Genomic DNA, 19947 nt, shown 5'->3' on the forward strand with positions numbered 1-19947 from the left:
TTTTGGAGTGATTCATGCTAACAAACCACAAGTATGAGGCTGGACCACAACAGCTGGGCTGAGCATGAGACCTCCAGAACAATGAGCTAGCCTCACACTGCTCCAGCTCACACAAAAAGACCTCATTTGACCTGGGAGATCCATTACGTGGAGCAGCTCTGCAGCTGGGTTGTAGTTGACTGCAAACATGCCAAGAAAAAGAGATTCAAAAGCACAATATGCACAATATATGGGTACCGCTTAAAACATTTTTTAGGGGGGGTAAAAATACTAAAGTGCCCAAGACTTTTGCACACCACTAGTACGCTTGAAGAAACCTACCTGCAGATGATAAAATGGGCAGACCCGGGCCAGTAAGCACTCAGAATACCCTAGCAACCACCCGGAACACCATAGCAACCACATGGCAATGCAAAAACAAACAAACAAACAAAAAATACACTCCAATGATCTTATCAACCACAGCAACACCCAAGCATTTCAGTGGAGAAATTCAGATTTTCTTCATAAGTTCAAATCAACTTTTAAAAAAAATAGAATAATGATCCATAAGGTCATTTAAAACTTTTAATTTTTAACGTTCCAGAATCGTGCACTATTCCACCGTAACCCAAGAGCTGCACATAAACCTTTGCTTTATGAGTTTCTGGCAATTTGCCCTGATGACAACATTTTCAGCCTAAAGCCCTCAAACAGAAGCAGGGCTGGGGTCATTTCTGCATTTGATACTGATATTGGGTAAATAAGTGATTATTCTGGCAGCTGCTTATGCGAGAAGCACAGAACCCTAATAACAGCACTTTTATTCAATCGTTTATGAACTGTGGATTCTGGCAGCCTCCTGGATGTACGTCTGGACACAGACATCATATTGTTGGAATGCTTAATGGATTCTCCAAAGTGCTGTTTGGTGGGCCTTCATAAGATTACAGTCCTGGCCACTGGTTAATGAATATGAAATGACTTGATTATTAGAGAGACATCATACAGAATTTAATTGGAAGTTTACTGCTGTTGCTGGCCTAGTTTTCAGCTCTGTGTCCCTTGTAAATTCAATGGCTGGGTTGTTGCACTCCAGGCAAAGATAATGTTTATTCTCAGGGAGTATTATCAAGTAGATGTTTGATTAGAATGATTTTTTTTGTTTTGTTGACTATTTAATGAATAGAAAGTTCAAAAGGAGAACATTCATTTGAAATTGAAAATTTTTGCAACATTATACATGTCTTTACTGTCAATTTAATCCACCCTTGCTAAATAAAATTTTAAAAAAACTTACTGACCCCAAACTTTTAAAAGGTAGTGTATATATATTTTTGAATTTCTTTAAAGTTATCGATTTGTACTCTAATTGACATCATGCTTCTTTTATAGATTAATACATTTGGAACTACAGTTAAGGGAATCCTTTTCAGAATTCCCTGAGAGAACAACAAATGTCTTGTGACTTAAAAACAGAATGTTATTAATAATTATTAAATTATTTTTCCTTTAAATTCAGCAATGCAATTTGTTGCCATTTTTTCTGAACAGCGAATAAATAGAGGGTTAACGGCATGTGTCTGGCTTGGCAGCTAAAGTGCCAAACTAAAAAAAAAAAACCTTGTTAAATGGATGCAGACAGTAATTCTGTAAAACACAGTACTCTAGTAAAGAGTGTTTGAAATGATACCTAAATGAATTCCTGTGGTTTTCCAGAAGATTTCTTCTGCAATTTTCATTATGCAAATAACATTTCATCCCTTTCCTGTAACCAGCCAGTGTTATTTTAGTAACTGAGATACTAATATTTTGTATTGATATTTTGAATGGGTTTTTAATTTTATATTACTATTTATATTTAATTTTAGTAAACACAACTACTGTTGTGTGTTTTTGTCAGTTTTAATAGTTTTGTTAAATATGTGTGAAAAACATATACACATATATACACATATATATATATACATATATATATATATATATATATACACACATATATACACATATATATATATATATACATATATACATACATATATACACATATATATATATATGCATATATACATACACATACATATACATATATACACATATATATATATATATACATATATACATACACATACATATATACACACTATAAGCTTTAGTTTTAGAAATTTTAATACATCAAGTTAAACTAAATGAAAATGAGAAATGTTGCATCGGTAAATAGTTGCAATAAAATATGTTTATTTTAATTCAAGTAGCTTTTTAAAAAAATGTTTTTAGTTTCAGTTTTAGTTGACTACAATAGCCCTGTAAACTACTGACTCGTCTTCTTCTGTTTTGAGCAAGAGTCAATTTATGCATGACTATCTTAACGCAAGTCATGGTCACCAGCTTTATCTTTGGAATGTTTGACGGTGACCAACATGATTCCTAAAATATGACTCAGATGTAACGGGAAAGATAAATCACTTCCACTGAACAAAGATTTCCCCTTCACCAAAATGAATATGGATGAGAAACACTGAAATACTGAAATCAGGAATGATAGTGTATTGACTAAACATTGCATTTCTTTGTAAGCCAGTGTGTTTTGCTCAGGGTTGAGGGAGTAGTTGTTGAGTGTAAAGCATCAAGATCTTATCTTGCTAACAGCAATGCCACAAACATAAATCATCCTTTTATTTTCAAATATATTCAGAGGATGTAAAACAGATGCCAAAGAGATAACAAAAGCAACCTACTAGAAACGAAACAACTGTCGGTCATGAAGGACAGATTTCATTCTGAAAGTCACATCTACAAGAGCAATAAACAGGTTTCTATACTTATCTCTCAATCTCTGCTCTTCAGTGTAGGTTTGTGGGGTACACAGTTGGAAAAATACAACATTTTAAAGTTCAGCAAATATCAAACCCTGTCAAAAATGTGATATGCCAGTATGCCAAATTAAAGAGTGTCAAAACCACATTTATTTGTGATTATTGGATGGTACGCAGGTGTGCCACAAATGTTTAGAGAAGTTTTTGCTCACACATCGACTGAATACAGCATTGCTTAGTAATTAGTGACACTAATTTAGGCAGATGAAAATATTTGCCTAAATTTTGGTGCATCCCTAATTACCAATAATTAACTAATAATAATAATACATTTTGTTTATAAATGCGCTTTTCTCACACCCAAAGCGCTACAGTAAAAACAGACAAAAGGAAAATAATGAGCAAAAAGAATAAAAGAGATCAAAGAAAACAGTAAGTTAGTTAAAAACAACCTTAGATAAATGTGATTTAACTATTTTAAATGTTCCAGAGGAGCATTCCTGATAGTGAAGTGAAGAGCATTCCATAACATCTTCTTACATAACTTTGTAAGAAAGCCTTTGTAGGAAAAGGTTCTTTCCCCCATATCTTTTTACAATGAAATTCACATGAAGGCTGATGAAAAGAAAGTGTTAGCAGAACAGAGAGACCATGGTGGAGTATATGGATTAATGAGATCACAAACATGTAATTTTTTTTAATGTTAAAACGAGAACTTTAAAATAAATTCTAGCGAGAAAGGAAAGCCAGTGCAACTGAGAGCAATAGTCAAATCTGGACGTAATAAAGACATGTATGTGCCTTTCTGCATTAGAGAAAAGTTAAAAAACTGCCAATATTTTTGAAATATGGTTTGTATGCTCATTAAATGTTAGGTGAGGATAAAAAAAATAATAATAATAATTCCAAGTGGGAAGTATATTGGAATCGACAACCAAACTAATATAATCAACATTCCAAGAAGCCGCCATCGTACCAATCACCATAAGCCCAGTTTTGGAGCAATTCAGTCTCAGGAAATTATAGTGCATTCGAATTCTGATTTTGAGTATCACCCTCAAAACAGCTAACGTGCAGCTGACATCAGGGCTAGTGGTGATGCAAATTTGAGTATCATAAGCACAGCATACCCAAGGCCATACTTCCTATTAATATGCCCAAGTGGAACCATATATGCTAAACAGAGTTGGGCCCAACACTGAACCTTGAGGAACTCCCTGTCGAGCACGCACAGTAATGGTGTCATTCATATTTAAGTGTTTCCATTTCATCAAGTAAGGTAATGGTCAATATTTTCTTGATCAATATAAGTAGAAAATTCCAATTTGGAAATTCAATGTGAAAATATGCTAAGATGCACACCTTGTGGTCATATTTTTCTAGATAAATATTATACACTATTAATGGATAGTTGTTCATCCTTTGACTTCACCTGATTAAAATACGGTATATTTCAATTAGCCTATGAGTAAACATTCCACTTAAATGACATGCAAATCTATCAGCCATATTTAGTGGCCTATACCTACCATCTTTTTGCATGGAGGAAGGTATGTATGCTGGGGTGCCAGAATAAAGGCAAAATCTGGTATTGAGCCAACCCTACCTCAGAGCCATTTTATCTTTATTGCAATCAAAACAAACCAAGGTGCTGATTGGGCCTAGACAGTGACGCATTTCCACCTCCACTACGCCGCCTCGGCTAACAAGCTCTCTTCCACTGAGCTTCCAGTCTTTGCTGCCACAGCTCAATATCAGACCAGGAAATATCACTGGAGAGGCTCAACAGTAATTATCCTCATTATTGTAACAGTTAAGCACAGACACAACGTTACTGTCATGCCCAAATAAGAGAAGGTGAGGCAGTCCCGGAAAAAACCCATCCAAATTTCGACTCTGAAAGAATGCAGGCGCTCCCCAAGGCAGATGCATACAAAATGTTGTTAGGAACACAAAGGCTGATGTTAGTCAGAGCAAAGGCCTGTATAACTGAGGTAACTGTGTGATGCTACCAGACTGCAGCTTAATTCTTACTCAGATCCACACATAAGCTGAGCCAGGATGAGAGTGTAGATTTGGTCTGAGTCTAACTAAGCTGGGATAATGAGGAATTTACAGCTCCACTTTAAACTCTTGGGTACATGATTTGTTTCTCAGAAAAGATGCTTTTGTTAATCTGCACCACTGCAGTCTCTAAGGACTGAGAGAGGATATGACGAGTGAGTTAATACAGCTCAGACTCAGTTAGCCAGGACTGTAATAAGTGGATATCAGTAAATACAAGCAAAGGTATAACCAAGCTAAATCTTTCTTTCCAAGTATTAGACTACCATTCAAAAAATGGTAGTTACAAAATATTTCTATTTAACATAAATGCTTTTATTGTGAACTTTCAATTCATCAAAGAATCCTAAAAAAAATTTCATGGTTTACACAAAAATATTAAGCGACTGTTTGCAACATTGATAATAAGAAACATTTGTTTCATAAGAACCAAACCAGCATATCAGAATGATTTCTGAAGGATCATGTGACGAAGTAATGGCTGCTGAAAATTCAGTTTTGCAATCACAGAAATAAAATTACATTTGAAAAATATACTAAAATAGAAATATTTCACAATTATGAGTGTTTTTACTGTATTTTTAATTAAATAAATTCAGCCTTGGTAACCATAAGAGACTTCTTTCAAAAACAGTTCAGACCCCAAACTTGATCAACGCATGATCAACGTATACATGCCAGACGAAGCAAAGATACAATAGCATTATCGAGGTCTGTTAGTATGCAAAAATCAGACCAGTACAATTTCAGTTGTTTCCATTTTAAAAAGACTAATTATTTCTAAAATCAAACTATTAAAGTGCATGTAAATGCACATACTGAAGTAGAAAAAGCTGATTTTAATGCATTGTTTAAGTATTTCATTAATACATAAAATGTCGATCAAGGGTCCATTCATAATGTTAGTAAACTGTGTTTTATTTAAATTAAGCCAAGAAAAATCAGTCACTTGTTTCTAACACTGGGATCTTTCAGAAGGATATGCAGAGCTGTAGGTGCTACACTAAACTAAGATTTTCCGATAATAACATCCCACTTCTTCCTAATTAATTCACCGCACTCAAATTTATTCAGCTCTCTAACAAAGTTTCAGAAGCACAAAACAAGCTTACTCTGATTTAAAGAAGTCAGACTATGTTATAATATATCTCAAAAGATTCCTCATGATATGACCCCTTTAACCAATTCATAAATCAAAATACATTTTTGCTAATCAATATCCTTCCTGATATATATATATATCCAATATAATCTCATAATCCCTCAACTCACTACAGCCATGCAATTACTCTTCTCCATAATGAAGTCACAACATCAATATTCAAATAAAGCATTTCAATTAGAGAGCTGTGAATATGTGCTTAAATTATACAAGGCTTGTAACACCTCTGAGAGAATCTGTGTTGATTGAGGAGAGGGTAGAAAACTCAAGCGTAGAATACATTTGCAACACCATTAATATCTACAACAGTCCCTCACGGTGGTCTCCGGCCAGGCTCCGCACCAAAATGATGTAAGCACACGGAGGATCCGATTTACTTTGGCTCCTTGTTGTATTACTATTTCAAAGACTACATCACAGAAATTCTAGATGTGCAGCGAAGAAACGTATATGCATTTTTTTCCATAAAATCACTACACGCAGGCCCTTTAATGCTTTTTGATACCAGGTTGGGATCTTAGCATTACAAGACTCAGGTTTCTTACCTCGTCTTTGTTCTCACAGTGTCCATAGAGCTTCAATCGAAAGCAAATGTCTAAATAAAAGCTTCAAATGACAACAGGATTAAGGTGTAATGTGCTCCTTGTAATGTGTAGTTTTCAGATTAGCGTCAACATTGCTTCTCGCTGTTCATGCCTTTTAGCGGATGAATACGTCAGTGTCGGCGTGTTTCTTTTCATTCTTGCCAGTTCAGCTGGAATAAACCTCACCAACAACGACTCAAAGTTTGCAAAAACATCTAATTTTTTAGTTGCGGAGCTAAATGTTCACTCAAGCTCTAAGCATATACAAAAGTATAGCGAATCTTCAAAAATATCGCTAGAAATAGAATTAAAAACTTAAATGATATCTAATTAGATATTTTGCAGCACAAATCAAATAGGGCAGATGTCGACATGGGCAGGTTGTGAGACAAGCCCTCATCCTCAAAAACAATGAACGAAAGGAAAGGTACAAGAAAATATGACCCAGTCTACATTAAATAAGAATAAAAGAGTTCACTTGCAATTCATGCCAACCACAATGTGTGTATGTGTGTGTGTGTTGTAAATTATTGTCTGTCAAGAGCATGAAGCCATCATGATTCAAAAGATATTTAGAAACCAAACATTCAAAAAAGACTATGAAAGTCAGTTTTTCCAACACATCATCATCCAAACATATGGCAATATTAATAAAATGTATAAATGTATAAATACTGTTTTGTTTACTTTTATATTTCTGTTAGTGTGTTGGGTTTCTTCTTGATGTCTTATGCAAAATATGGGTGCAGTCAAAGTCCTCTTACACAAGAAAAAAAAAGAGCAATACTGCCACCTAATGGTAATGAGCAAAATTTCTATCACGTTCCCAAAAGTTGTTCTCTTGACCAACAGTGAAAGCTTAGTACAAAATCACACCATGCATCTTAATCTTTAAAATGTTGAATACAGTGGTCAATCTCTAAAATCAGACCCTAGTTAACCCTATTTGGACAGCCAATCTGAGTTCACTGTGCACTTTATGTTTGACCTAACACAAGTATGACACCACTGGATGGCAGTACTGACAAATAATACATCTACCAGAAACTGAAACTCCTGTTTTGCTTCAGAGACATTGACGTCCTAATAAAAAATCCTCAGGCTGAAGCACATACCTCTGGTTGAACATTCCTCTAAAGTTGTAATTGGCTCTGTAGTTGGGAATGGGTTTGGGGTCCAGGGGTCTGTAGATAGCTGGCTCCCCTCGCTTCATGGCCAAGCCATTCAACTCCACTGTAGGAGTGATGCTGCCTGCAAAAAGGAAAAAGATGTATCAGTAACCCCCTGTTCCATAATGTACTGAAAAACTTACAGAAAAAACTGAAAAATATAATAAATTATAATTAAAATAAATAAATTATTGAATTAATATATATATATATATATATATATATATATATATATATATATATATATATAATATCCTGCATTTGGCTAAATATTTATAGTGGTTAACCCCTTCTGCATGTTGACCTGAAAGCCCACCCTGGACCCCCACTAAAGAACACTGCTCTACTTTACAGCCTCTTACTTAGCGCCAGCAGCCATTTCACCCTGTAGCCCAAAACTGGTTGCCCAGTGAAGCTAAGCAGGGTTGAGCCTGGTCAGTACCTGGATGGGAGACCTCCTGAGAAAAAAAGGTTGCTGTTGGAATCTCCCAAATGCTGTTGGGAGACCTCCTGAGAAAGGAAGGTTGCTGTTAGTGAGGCCAGCAGGGGGTGCTCACCATGTGGTCTATGTGGGTCCTAATGCCCCCAGTATAGTGATGAGGACACCATATTGTCAAAAAGAACCGTCCTTCGGATAAGATGCTAAAACGGTTTACCAACAATCCCACCCCGGACCCCTGTGAAGAACGCTGCTCTGCTACAGCATATGATGCCCAGTTATAATGTCCCAGAGAGATGTGTGTACCTGGGTTGCTGTTGCTGTCGGCTTTAGGGGAGCGGGGAGGAGGTCGGGGGAGACTGCTCTCTGTCAGGGCCATGGTAGCTGTGGAGTGCTGGGCCTTTTTGATGCTGCTGCCTTCTGACTCCCAAACCTGGTTCCCCAAGCACAGCTGCACCGTGAAGATCTGCACACACAATACAGGAGAGCTAGACTGATTGTTTTCTGTTATATAGTGGACTATTTTATAAGTGAAAGATTTTATCTAATCTAGACATTGTCTACAAGTAACAAAATAACTCAAATCAATATTTCACCTCCGGGTATTTATTTATTTAGCTAAGTAGCCATGTAATAAGTAGGATAATGTACCGTCAGCAAGTCATTTTCGCAAAATAAAAGCTTTCAAGATTATGCAAGATCCTGATTGCCATGTCAGGTTTTATTTTGCATTTAATGACTGCACATTATCCCATACTTCATAAGCATTTTTATTTATTTTTTTACAGATTTGGGCTCTTGGCAGCAATACACCTAACTTTTGCAAGATGATCTAAAAGGATCACCTGAGGGACTGTCTTGAGTGACATGATTTGAGTTCTTGCAAGACAACACAATAAATATGTTTAGGTTAAATATTTGTATTAAGTTTAATAAATAAAATGAATGTACTAATTCAATTAATATGTCTTAAATTCATTGGTAACACTTTACAATAAGGTTTCATTTGTTAAAGGCAGGGTAGGTGATTTGTTCTAGATGATTTCTACGTCATCAGGGTGTTTTATGTTATGCAGAGTTAAGCCCTATTCGGACGGGACTAGTTCTCTAAACGACAATTTATTATCACTCAACATCTGTGATTTCATGTACCAATTCGGACGGGACTTACAACTCCGTGTTTTTTACAGAGGTGTGAGTGTGTGTTTTCTAGACGTGAGCGATACAGAAGGTCATGTGCAGAGCTTGCTAGACAAGCATCTTACTCTTACTTGACACTGATATTAAAAGTTTTTCGTTTTTTTTTTTTGCAATTTGGCTAATTTTATAATTGTATTTTTTCATCGGATACCATCCATATTGAAATTAAATGAAAGCATGCTGAAGACTGATGTCCAAACGGTAGCTCAGGTAAGTCAAAAAACACACAAGGGGGATACGCTAGGATAATACAACATCAGCAATCACATTCAAGACATTCACATTCGGACTGGATTGGCATTACCTGAGGTAATTTTTCCAGATATTTTTACAAAAAGTAAAAGTCACCGTAATCTTAACTGACATTGTCCGTAATGATTACTGAAATGACACATTCGGACTGCTCTGGTAACTTTACCCCATCTCTCCATGTAAAACTAATCCCGTCCGAATAGGGCTTTAGACAGACCTTAGTCACCGAGCAACGAAAAAGCCTGAACCAAAACAACGATCTTATGCTGCATTCACGCCATAACTACTTTAACTTGGAAGAGATGGAATTGGAAACCCGTGACGTTATACTCGAAGCGGTTCGTGACTCTAATTTATGCGTTTTAATGGTAACACTATCAACGCCGAAATGAATCTGCAGCAGTCAGGTGGTACAGGTCAGTGCTCTTTAAGTTGTCTTTTTTCATTGTTATTCTAATGTTATGTGCTTTGAGACATGAGGTAATTTAACACCGTCTCTCGTCTCGTGCCGCTTTTGTTTGCTCCCAGCTAATGCGTTCATGTATTTTGAAGAAGGGATTGTTTTTGGAGATGCTCTGAAGGGAGGATGAGATCTCTTGCTTTCAAAGCTAACTTGCTATCGCTAGCCTCTCTGAAAATAGCCTACCCTAAGTTTAACATTAGCACACTAGCTAAGATGAACTAACAATGAGCAATCGTTTTTAAAGCATTTATTAATCTTTGTCAATGCTAGTTCGTAAAAATATATTTGTTTATTGTTTGTTCATGCTAGTTCACAGTGCATTGACTAATGTTAACAAATACAACTTTGGATTTTAAAGTGATTAGCTAATATTAACAGATAAAACCTTATTTTAAAGTGTTACCGATTTATTATATTCAGCTTATATATATATTCAGTATTAAAATCTCCCACTGTCTTGCATTTATAAATTGTTCACCATTCAGAATGTAGTGAAAGCAATGATGACATCATTTGCATACTGAATTGTGATTGGACATATCCTTCTTGCATTTATTTAACCCTTTTTAGCCTTTATATAACACTTTATATTTACCCTGTACAGACTATATGCTGATTATTGTGTGCTCAGTCAAAAAACACGTTAACATATGACATTATTAATAGAACATATTTTCAGTGGTTCAAGTAAACTCATTTTTAATTAGTTTAAGTCAATACCGGTACATCTTTAATCATCAAAATGTATGTCGTCACACCTCAGATTTGAAAAAGACTCAAGAAACAGCCGTGTAAAGCTGTGGGGAAAAAATGGGAGTGTAGAGGGTGGGAAGAGGGGAGTCAACAACAAACACAGACCTACAACAAACTCATTATACAGACAAATGAATATTAAAATATGAGCAGAGAAGAAAAAAAACAGAGTTGGGGCCATTGATGTATTTTAGAAACATACTGTATCTCTATGATAACTCACAAAAATCTTGTAACAGACTACTAACAACTATTAATAACAAATCAAATACATTATAATAAACTATTCTTCAAAATATCAACAAATCACGATTATAAATTTGCAGACATATCCGTGCATACTGAAATGATCAGTGTCCTTATTTGCACATATATATTTAATTTGAAGAAGACATGATGAAATATGTGATTCTTGTTTTGAGCACTAGAGTATAAGAATATGTCCATTAAAAACGGTCCGAATACATACTGTGATATCCGTGTTGTGAGTTATATTAAACTAATCGTGACATTCCGTGCAGAAACCGCTGATGTGCGTGTTAAATATTAAATATTGTTAGTCATATTTTCCATATGTTGGCAGTCAAACTGCAGCTCTGACCGCATCATGAGGAAAATGCAAACAACACTTTTGTTCTACTGTATACTTACAGTCACCATACATACAGTATACTCTACTTTGTATACATGTGTCCAAATGCAAATATATACAGGCAGGTGAACGAACAGCGCTGAAACTGTCTTTTGTGATATTTGATTTCTCTGCTGTAAAGCAATCTCATGCTTAATAGAGGGCAGTGATTGGATTAAAAGATTTTATTCTTATGAATAATGCAGAGAAATGCTGATGATGTACTCTCCAGCCACGGCAGCCAATCACCACTTCGAATGAATGCATATAACTCACTTTTCATGGCATTGGTTCAACTTTGCTTTTTAACCGGATAAACGAAATAGCCACTTTTCCCTCAATAAAAAACATAATGAGTGCTATTGATGTTTTCAGTGATGTTCATCCTGTACAAAAAAACCGTGCTTTAGGGTTTCATTGACCCTTTAACATTACCTTAGCATGTGCAGGCCCTTTCTCATTCAGCAGCTTGTATTGAGGTTGAATCCTGTTGAAACGGGCTAACTCATTCACCAAACACATGGGAGTTTTCTCTTTAGGGTTTGCCATGTTTTCTTGAGGAGGGCCTGTCAGAAAGAATAAACAAATGCATGTCAAGTTTTTCCACAGTATTTTACATATTGTTCCAAAACAGCTACATACATACAGCGCACCCAAAGGTACACTATGGTTAAAAAGTTTGGAGTCAGTAAGATTTTAGAAATTAATATTTTAATTCTGCAAGGATGCCTGATGTAAAGTGACAGGGATTTATAATGTTAGAAATAAAAATGAGCGTTTAGAAACTTTATGAGAGATTTGTCAGATTTCATAGGTGATTTCAAATATAAAATTTTATCATAAGCTTGGTGAACAAACAGCTTTTGAAAATCAGATGTTTCCCCATTCAAAGAGACAGGAGTTATACTTGCATGACAGAAATAGCTGCAAGAGAGGCGTTTCAAAGATGGCCGCCGAGTGAAATGACTTGCCTTAAAGGATTAGTTCACTTCAGAATTAAAGTGTCCTGATTATTTACTCACCCCCACATCATCCAAGATATTCATGTCTTTCTTTCTTCAGTCGAAAAGAAATTAAGGTTTTTGAGGAAAACATTCCAGGATTTTTCTCCATATAGTGGACTTCAATGGGAACCAATGGGTTGAAGGTCCAAATTGCAGTTTCAATGCAGCTTCAAAGGGCTCTACACGATCTCAGCCGAGGAATAATCTAGCGAAATGATCAGTCATTTTCTAAAAAAATATATATATTTATATTTGTATATATAAAATATGTCTTGCACTAGCTGTGATGTGCCACAACACATTGAAAGGTCTCTCGTGACGTAGGCGGAAGTACCAACCTATTGTTTACAAAGCGAACGTGCAGAGACTAAGTCAAAAGACCTTTACAAAAAAAAAAAGGGTAAAACAACGATGTCGGACGATTTTGAAGTTGGAGGAGAAAATGAGATGGAGTTTTTCACCCTACATACATATTCCGCCTACGTCAGGTTATCCCCTAAACTTTCCAACATGATTATGTAATGCGTGAAGTCATGGACGTGCAAGACGAGCATTTGTGGTTAAAAAGTATATATATTTTTTAAAACATTAGAAAATGACGGATCATTTCGCTAGATAGGACACTTATTCCTCGGCTGGGATCATGTAGAGCCCTTTGAAGCTGCACTGAAACTGCAATTTGGACCTTCAACCTGTTAGCTCCTGTTGAAGTCCACTATATGGAGAAAAATCCTGGAATGTTTTCCTCAGAAACCTTAATTTAGTTTCGACTGAAGAAAGAAAGACATGAACATATTGGATGACATGGGGGTGAGTAAATTATAAGGAAATTTTTATTATGAAGTGAATTAACCCTTTAAAGGCCCCGATATTCTTCAAGCGGAATCGAAGAACGATCTGATATGACGTAATTTCGAACAAAATCAGGCCAAAACGAAGTTCGAAACAGCTTGCCAAAGCTAACTTTCTGGAAAAGTTCACTCTGGCTGGTAAACTCCTTCGAACTCCCATTGGTCCGTGGCAATTACATAATAGGCAGGTGTGCTGAGGCTCTGCCTTCTTTCACATGGAGATCTTCTTTGGTTTATTTGTTCTGTTGAGTCCAGTTTTACTTCTGACTAAATGAGACACTGACACTGTTTTTCATGTTTACTACAGTAAAGCTTCGTGCTTTTAAGCAATCTATTGTATAAAGTGCTATATAAATAAACGTGACATGACTTTAAAGGAGTGCCGAATTGCAGAGCGCGTGCAAACATATCCACAGTGATTTGATCAGATGTTTTTCCTATGCTTTCTTTTTTAAAAGTGCTTGCTTCTAACTTTGTGCGTTTATTTTGTTATCGAGAGGAAAGCACGAAGGCATCTCATATTTACATATTAATCTAAAAGTCGTTCTCAGCAGTGTGGGCGGCGTCGGGATATTCGCTTACAGAATATCGCTGCCCACGTATTTCAGATTTCGTTGTACTAAGCTAAGAATGAAAAAGAACTTTGCCGTGAGTATATCGGGGCCTTTAAAGGTACTTTGACTAAACAGGCAAAACACATCAGATTTGTTTGCACTCAGCATCCTGGTACCTGTTGGGCTGGATGGTACAGTGGAGTCCACAAAGCCAGAGGCAGGGCTGGGGCAGGTGGGCGTTGTGGCTGGCACTGTGCCATTGATGGTGGGCTGCAGACCCAGAGCTCCTGGGCTGGGCATGGCCACAGCGGGCACCACGGCGGTCAGGCCAGGTCCAGACAAGGGGGCTGAGGTCTGCACTTTCACTTGAGCCATGCTCTATCGCTGTTAAAACAACATGATTTAACATGAAACAATCTTTCTCAACATCAACTATGTCTGTCGACTGTAGTATTGTAGGTTGCAAGTCAAAAGCCCTTTCCAGTCCATTATAGGGCAGACGTGGTCAAGGCCATGAAATCATTTCAAACTGGATAAGCCAAGCACACTATTTTAAAACAAACAAGGCTGTATCTTCTTTAACTCAAAGTTAACTCCATCAGACAATAACTCATGTATTGGCAGGCTGTCAGATCAGTATTATGTCTAAGTAAACGTCAAACAAAGGGACTGCAGTGACAATCACTGCTTTGGTGAAAAAAGTGGCTCAGAAACTATCAGCATGACTTTCAATTCATAGGGGTGTATTCAAACTGAACAACTACTAAAATGGATACGATCATTGTAAAATGTGACTATTTCAGTGTTATTGTTAACTAAAACTAAGACTACAACTACTAAAAAGCATCTTTGTCATTGACAAAGCAGAAATTAAATATAAATATAACATGAAAAACTTAATAAATTAAAGCTAAACAGAAAAATTAAAGTTACATAAAATTACTAAACCTTATAGGGTTAGTTCATCCAAAAATGGAAATTCTGTCAGTAATTACTCACCACCTCATGTCGTTCCAAACCCGTAAGACTTTCGTTCATCTTCGGAACACAAATGAAGATCTTTTTGATGAAATCTGAGAGCTTTCTGTCCCTCCATACAGTAGATAGCTACGCATCTGACACATTTGACACCTCAAAAAGTTAATAAAGAGAACGGAAAACGAATCCATATAAATCGAGCCGATTGTGCTTACGCAGCACGTTTGAGCTTCAGCAAGAACCAATGAGGTTCATTCTCGTGTTACGCAGCACGTTTGAGCTTCAGCAAGAACCAATGAGGTTCATTCTCGTGTTACGCAGCACGTTTGAGCTTCAGCAAGAACCAATGAGGTTCATTCTCGTGTTACGCAGCACGTTTGAGCTTGTGCAAGAACCAATGAGGTTCATTCTCGTGTTCTCGTTTTTGTTCGGTGATCAATGTTTATATGTGAATAAAAAATGTAACCTACATTTAATCTGTTCATCATATAAAACAATCGAGTCTCTTTAGAAAATTTGGACTAAACCGCTCAATTCATATGGATTAGTTTAACAATCTGTTTATGAACTTTTTGAAGTGTCAAAGTGTCAGTTGTGTAGCTGTAAATAGAGGGACAGAAAGCTCTCAGATTTCATCAAAAAGATCTTCATTTGTGTTCAGCAGAATAAAGAAATTCACACGTTTGGAACAACTTAGAGCAAATGATGACAGAATTTTCATTTTTGGGTGACCTAACCCTTTAAACTGACATTAAAATGCTAACGTAAAATATATAGCCTAAAAGGTTAATTAAAAAAAGATTAATAAATACTAATAGCATATAAATAATACTAAACTAACACTTCTGCATTTAAGAGAAATATGGTGGATATACTATCGGCTCCAATTATGAATGAAAATGCTAATAATGAAAATGAAAAAGAAAAAAAAAAAGTTACTAAATTAATGAAAAGACCTAGGTGTGCTAGGAAAACATATATTTGCTAAATAAATATCAGTGACTTTCACAATAATCTTTACTATTTGTATAACTTCTATGGGCTAAGGAAATCACCCTTTAAAAAGCCCAGTATATTTCCATAATGTACTATACATCTTCACATTACAATAACATCAAATGCTTTCACTGCATGACATCCATCCTTAAACAAACAAACCCAGTGTGACAAATGACGGACTGGAAGCAAGTCAGCATCAAGACAGTGGAGTGACATTTGACCACTAGGATCCATCCTGATCCAGGACAATATTAGAGCAGAGAATCAGAAGACAGCTTTCTTTGTAAACCTGACTCTCAAAAGTGAGGTCACTCTCTTCCCAGTTGTCTCTGACTATGCACTCACTGAGGTTGTCATTTTCTAATGTCTGTTATAATCAACAAGACACGATGCTAGGATGTGTTATATTTTCTTAAACAGTAACATAAACTAGGCTAGGGCTGTCTCAAACCCTAATCTGGGTTTTGAAACACAACCTTCCTTTCCAGCACACAGGCCACCGGTCTGAACTCAGCTGGGAATGTGCAGACATCATGGCTGAACGACTAAATACCCCTCACATCTCATCGATGCACACTGCCTGAGCTGCCGCTAAACAACCGAACGACAGAGCGTAGTTTCAAGTGGAATTCTGAATTCATCGCTTCTTCAAACCATAACGCATTCAATAATAATAGTTTACCTTCGTCCAGGGCCAGACCCCAGTTACACCTCCAACATTGGCAAACACTAAAGAGAACTGATGGTACCAAGACCGAACCAACATATTAACAACACGTTTTTTTCCAGAAATGAGACAAATATGACGACGGCACAGTACTACTTTGTGAATTGTATGTGTTTAAGCTTATAATTAGCACAGTTTCGGTCAATTTTGTATTTAATTCTTTGAGGACAGCGAAAAGAGTGCACCCCTCCCCTGTCGCACAAGATGGTACAGCCCGGCTTCCTGATACCGACTAGGGATGAATTCAGGCTCTGTACATTTAAATACCACATACATGACTTTTTAAAACTTGTTTAATACGGTGTGTATGTGTGTTTTCAATTGATCAAAAGTGACAATGAAAACATGTATAATGTTACAAAAGATTTCTGTTTAATAAATGATTTAAGATTTCTATATAATGTATTTTTATTTTATTTTTATTTATTTTTTAAACACCATTTAATATATTGTCAAATGTTGGAAAAGAGATGCGTCTAATCTTGAGGGTGGCTAATGACTCAGCAGCTCGGGTTGAGTTAGGCAGGTCATTCCACCAGCTTGGAACAGTCCAGGTAAAGGTCTGTGAAAGAGATTTTGTGCCTCTTTGGGATGAACGCAAGCTTCTGGATGGCACTTTGGTCTTAAGTAATGAGTTTAGATATAGGGGTGCAGAGCCAGTGGTTGTTCTGCAAACATCATTACCTTGAATTTGATGTGAACGGCAATTGCAAGCACACTGTGAATAGTTGGATCAACTTAAAAAAATTACTTCAATTGGTAACACCTAAAAAAAATAAGTTTTCTCAACTTAAATTATCACATTTTTATCAACTTCATTTCACTAGGTCAATCACACTTATATTATTTGAGTTCATTCAATCCTATTATTTACATAGTCTAATTTACACTGCAGTGCAATTTTATGTGAGGTGTGATGTGTGTTAAAGACCACTCTTGCAGCAGCATTCTGGATCAGTTTCAATGGTCTGCTGGAAGGACTGCTAAGAGAGCATTTACAATAGTCCAGTCTGGATAGAACAAGAGCTTGGACAAGGAGTGTAGCATGCTCTGATAGGAAGGGCCTGCCTGATCCTCCTTAATATGTTGTATAAGGCAAATCTGCAGGATGGGGCAGTTCTAGCAATGTGGTCTGTGAAGTTTAACTGATCATCAATCAAAACTCCAAGGTTGCTGACTGTCCTAGATGGAGTTATGATTGACGAACCCAGCAGAAGTTGTGATGAAGTGCTGGATTGGATACATACATACACATACAGTATACTGTATATATACATAGGCTACATACAAGTACACACACACACACACACACACACACACACACACACACACATATATATATATATATATATATATATATATATATATATGTGTGTGTGTGTGTGTGTGTGTTTTAATATGGAGTTGGCCCACCCTTTGCAGCTATAACAGCTTCAACTATTCTGGGAAGGCTTTCCACAAGGTTTTGGAGTGTGTTTATGGTAATTTTTCTTCTAGAAGCGCATTTGTGAGGTCAGGCACTGATGTTGGACAAGAAGGCAGGCTCGCAGTCTCCGCTCTAATTCATCCCAAAGGTGTTCTATCTGGACTCTGTGCAGGCCAGTCAAGTTCCTCCACACCAAACTCGCTCATCAATTTATGGACCTTGCTTTGTGCACTGGTGCGCAGTCATGTTGGAACAGGAAGGGACCATCCCCAAACTGTTCCCACAAAGTTGGGAGCATGAAATTGTCCAAAATGTCTTAATATGCCGAAGCATTAAGAGTTCCTTTCACTGTAACTAAGGGGCCAAGCCCAACCCCTGAAAAACAACCCCACACCATAACCCCCACCCCCCACAAAACTTTACACTTGGCACAATACAGTCAGGTAAGTACTGTTATATTTTATATATATATATACTGTATATAAAAGTGAACAACTGTGGTTGCAGAGAGTAAATGATAAAGACTCACTCAAAACCTGTATTTTTATTTTTAAATTAACAGGCACAACTTACATAATTTGTACATACCAAAAAAGAAGAAAAACAATAACTCATATTACATCTTATAACTTGCAACCCAAAATTTTATTAGAACCCTTCATTAACAAAAAGAAAAAAGTTTAGATACCCAAGTCTACTTAACCGTGTACACTTACTGGCTTCCTTTCAAATGATGACAGGTGTCCAATATAATACCAATATAATTCTCAACCACCAATCACACATTCAAGTTTAGCCCTGTTGTCACACATTTTCTTTCAGTAGTAAGCACAACTACATGTGTAACACAAAATAAAGTATCCTGATATTGTGTGCAGAAGGAAGAATCATGGCCATCTCCATTTTTTTCTACTCCAACACATATCACAGACAATGGAAAAGAAGACAAGCCAACCAGGTTTGGAATATTCAAGTATTTCTGAATAAATGGCTAAAAAATACATCTTTGGAGTGTATGAAGTTAATCAATAGTGTGAAATAAAACATTAACATCAGATATTGTACATCAGACATATATAACTGTTGGGGACAGAAGATTTTCTTTATTATTATTCTTCCAGATGACAAATGCCAAACTATTGATAATCTTTGACCCTAGAAACACTAATTTTTGGAGAAATAATTTGTGGAAAAAGTGCAGGATCCAAACATTATCAAATATGTGCTCTGCATTTATTTCATTTGTCTATCTACATGTAGACCATGCTGCCAGTTTAGTTAATATCACTTTTAAGAGTAATATTATGCATACATTTTTATTCAACTATGTAACAGTCCTTTAAGGGAAAATATAATCGAATGGAAAATATTCAGGAATATTTGATTTTTTTTTTTTCCTTGAAAATTTTTTACCTGAGCCAGACAAGTATGACCAGGATAATCAACATCTTGAGAATATACAAACCACAATAACTTCCAAACCATCTGAGGTTACAGAGAATAAAGTACCCAGAATTAAATAAGACATACACTCCCAAACAAACTGCCATTCTTCTACTCTTTTTTTCATTACTTGCACAAAAAAGTAAAAGCATGACCAAAAATATGTGGAAGAAAACAAGGAAGAAAACTTTTAAGATGGAATAGTTTAAAGAGATTTGAGCTTACATCTCAATACAAAACATTTTATACAAATAAGAATACAGAACATTCTTGCCAACATTCAATATATTGGGTTACCTAGCTTAGCTTTAATGCCAAAACTACACAGAACACTGGTTCCATCCCATATGACTTGGTAGAGGTAAAAATGAGTTCATGGATGGTCAAGGTTGGTTCTAATGCTCATACAGACCAAATATAGTCCCAACAAGCATAAGTGACAATGAAACCGCC

At 36.3% G+C, this 19947-nt stretch overlaps 1 protein-coding gene across 2 annotated transcripts in view; it reads right to left on the reverse strand.

Annotated features, from left to right (window-relative positions):
• Window positions 1–16836, reverse strand: part of stau2 (staufen double-stranded RNA binding protein 2) — a 121052-nt gene extending 104216 nt beyond the window's left edge. The window contains exons 1-5 of one of the 2 annotated variants that reach the window (XM_079862415.1): window positions 16581–16836; window positions 14098–14305; window positions 11948–12078; window positions 8520–8679; window positions 7721–7856 (exon numbers count right to left, since the gene is read on the reverse strand). In XM_079862415.1, the coding sequence (XP_079718541.1) occupies window positions 7721–7856; window positions 8520–8679; window positions 11948–12078; window positions 14098–14296 (626 nt within the window). In that variant the 5' untranslated portion in view covers window positions 14297–14305; window positions 16581–16836. The remainder of the gene's footprint in view (window positions 1–7720; window positions 7857–8519; window positions 8680–11947; window positions 12079–14097; window positions 14306–16580) is intronic. The other variant, XM_079862416.1, reaches the window with a different exon arrangement.
• Window positions 16837–19947: the final 3111 nt, after the last annotated feature.

Source organism: Squalius cephalus (genome assembly GCF_949319135.1).
Source record: "Squalius cephalus genome assembly, chromosome: 25".
Lineage (NCBI taxonomy): Eukaryota > Metazoa > Chordata > Actinopteri > Cypriniformes > Leuciscidae > Squalius > Squalius cephalus.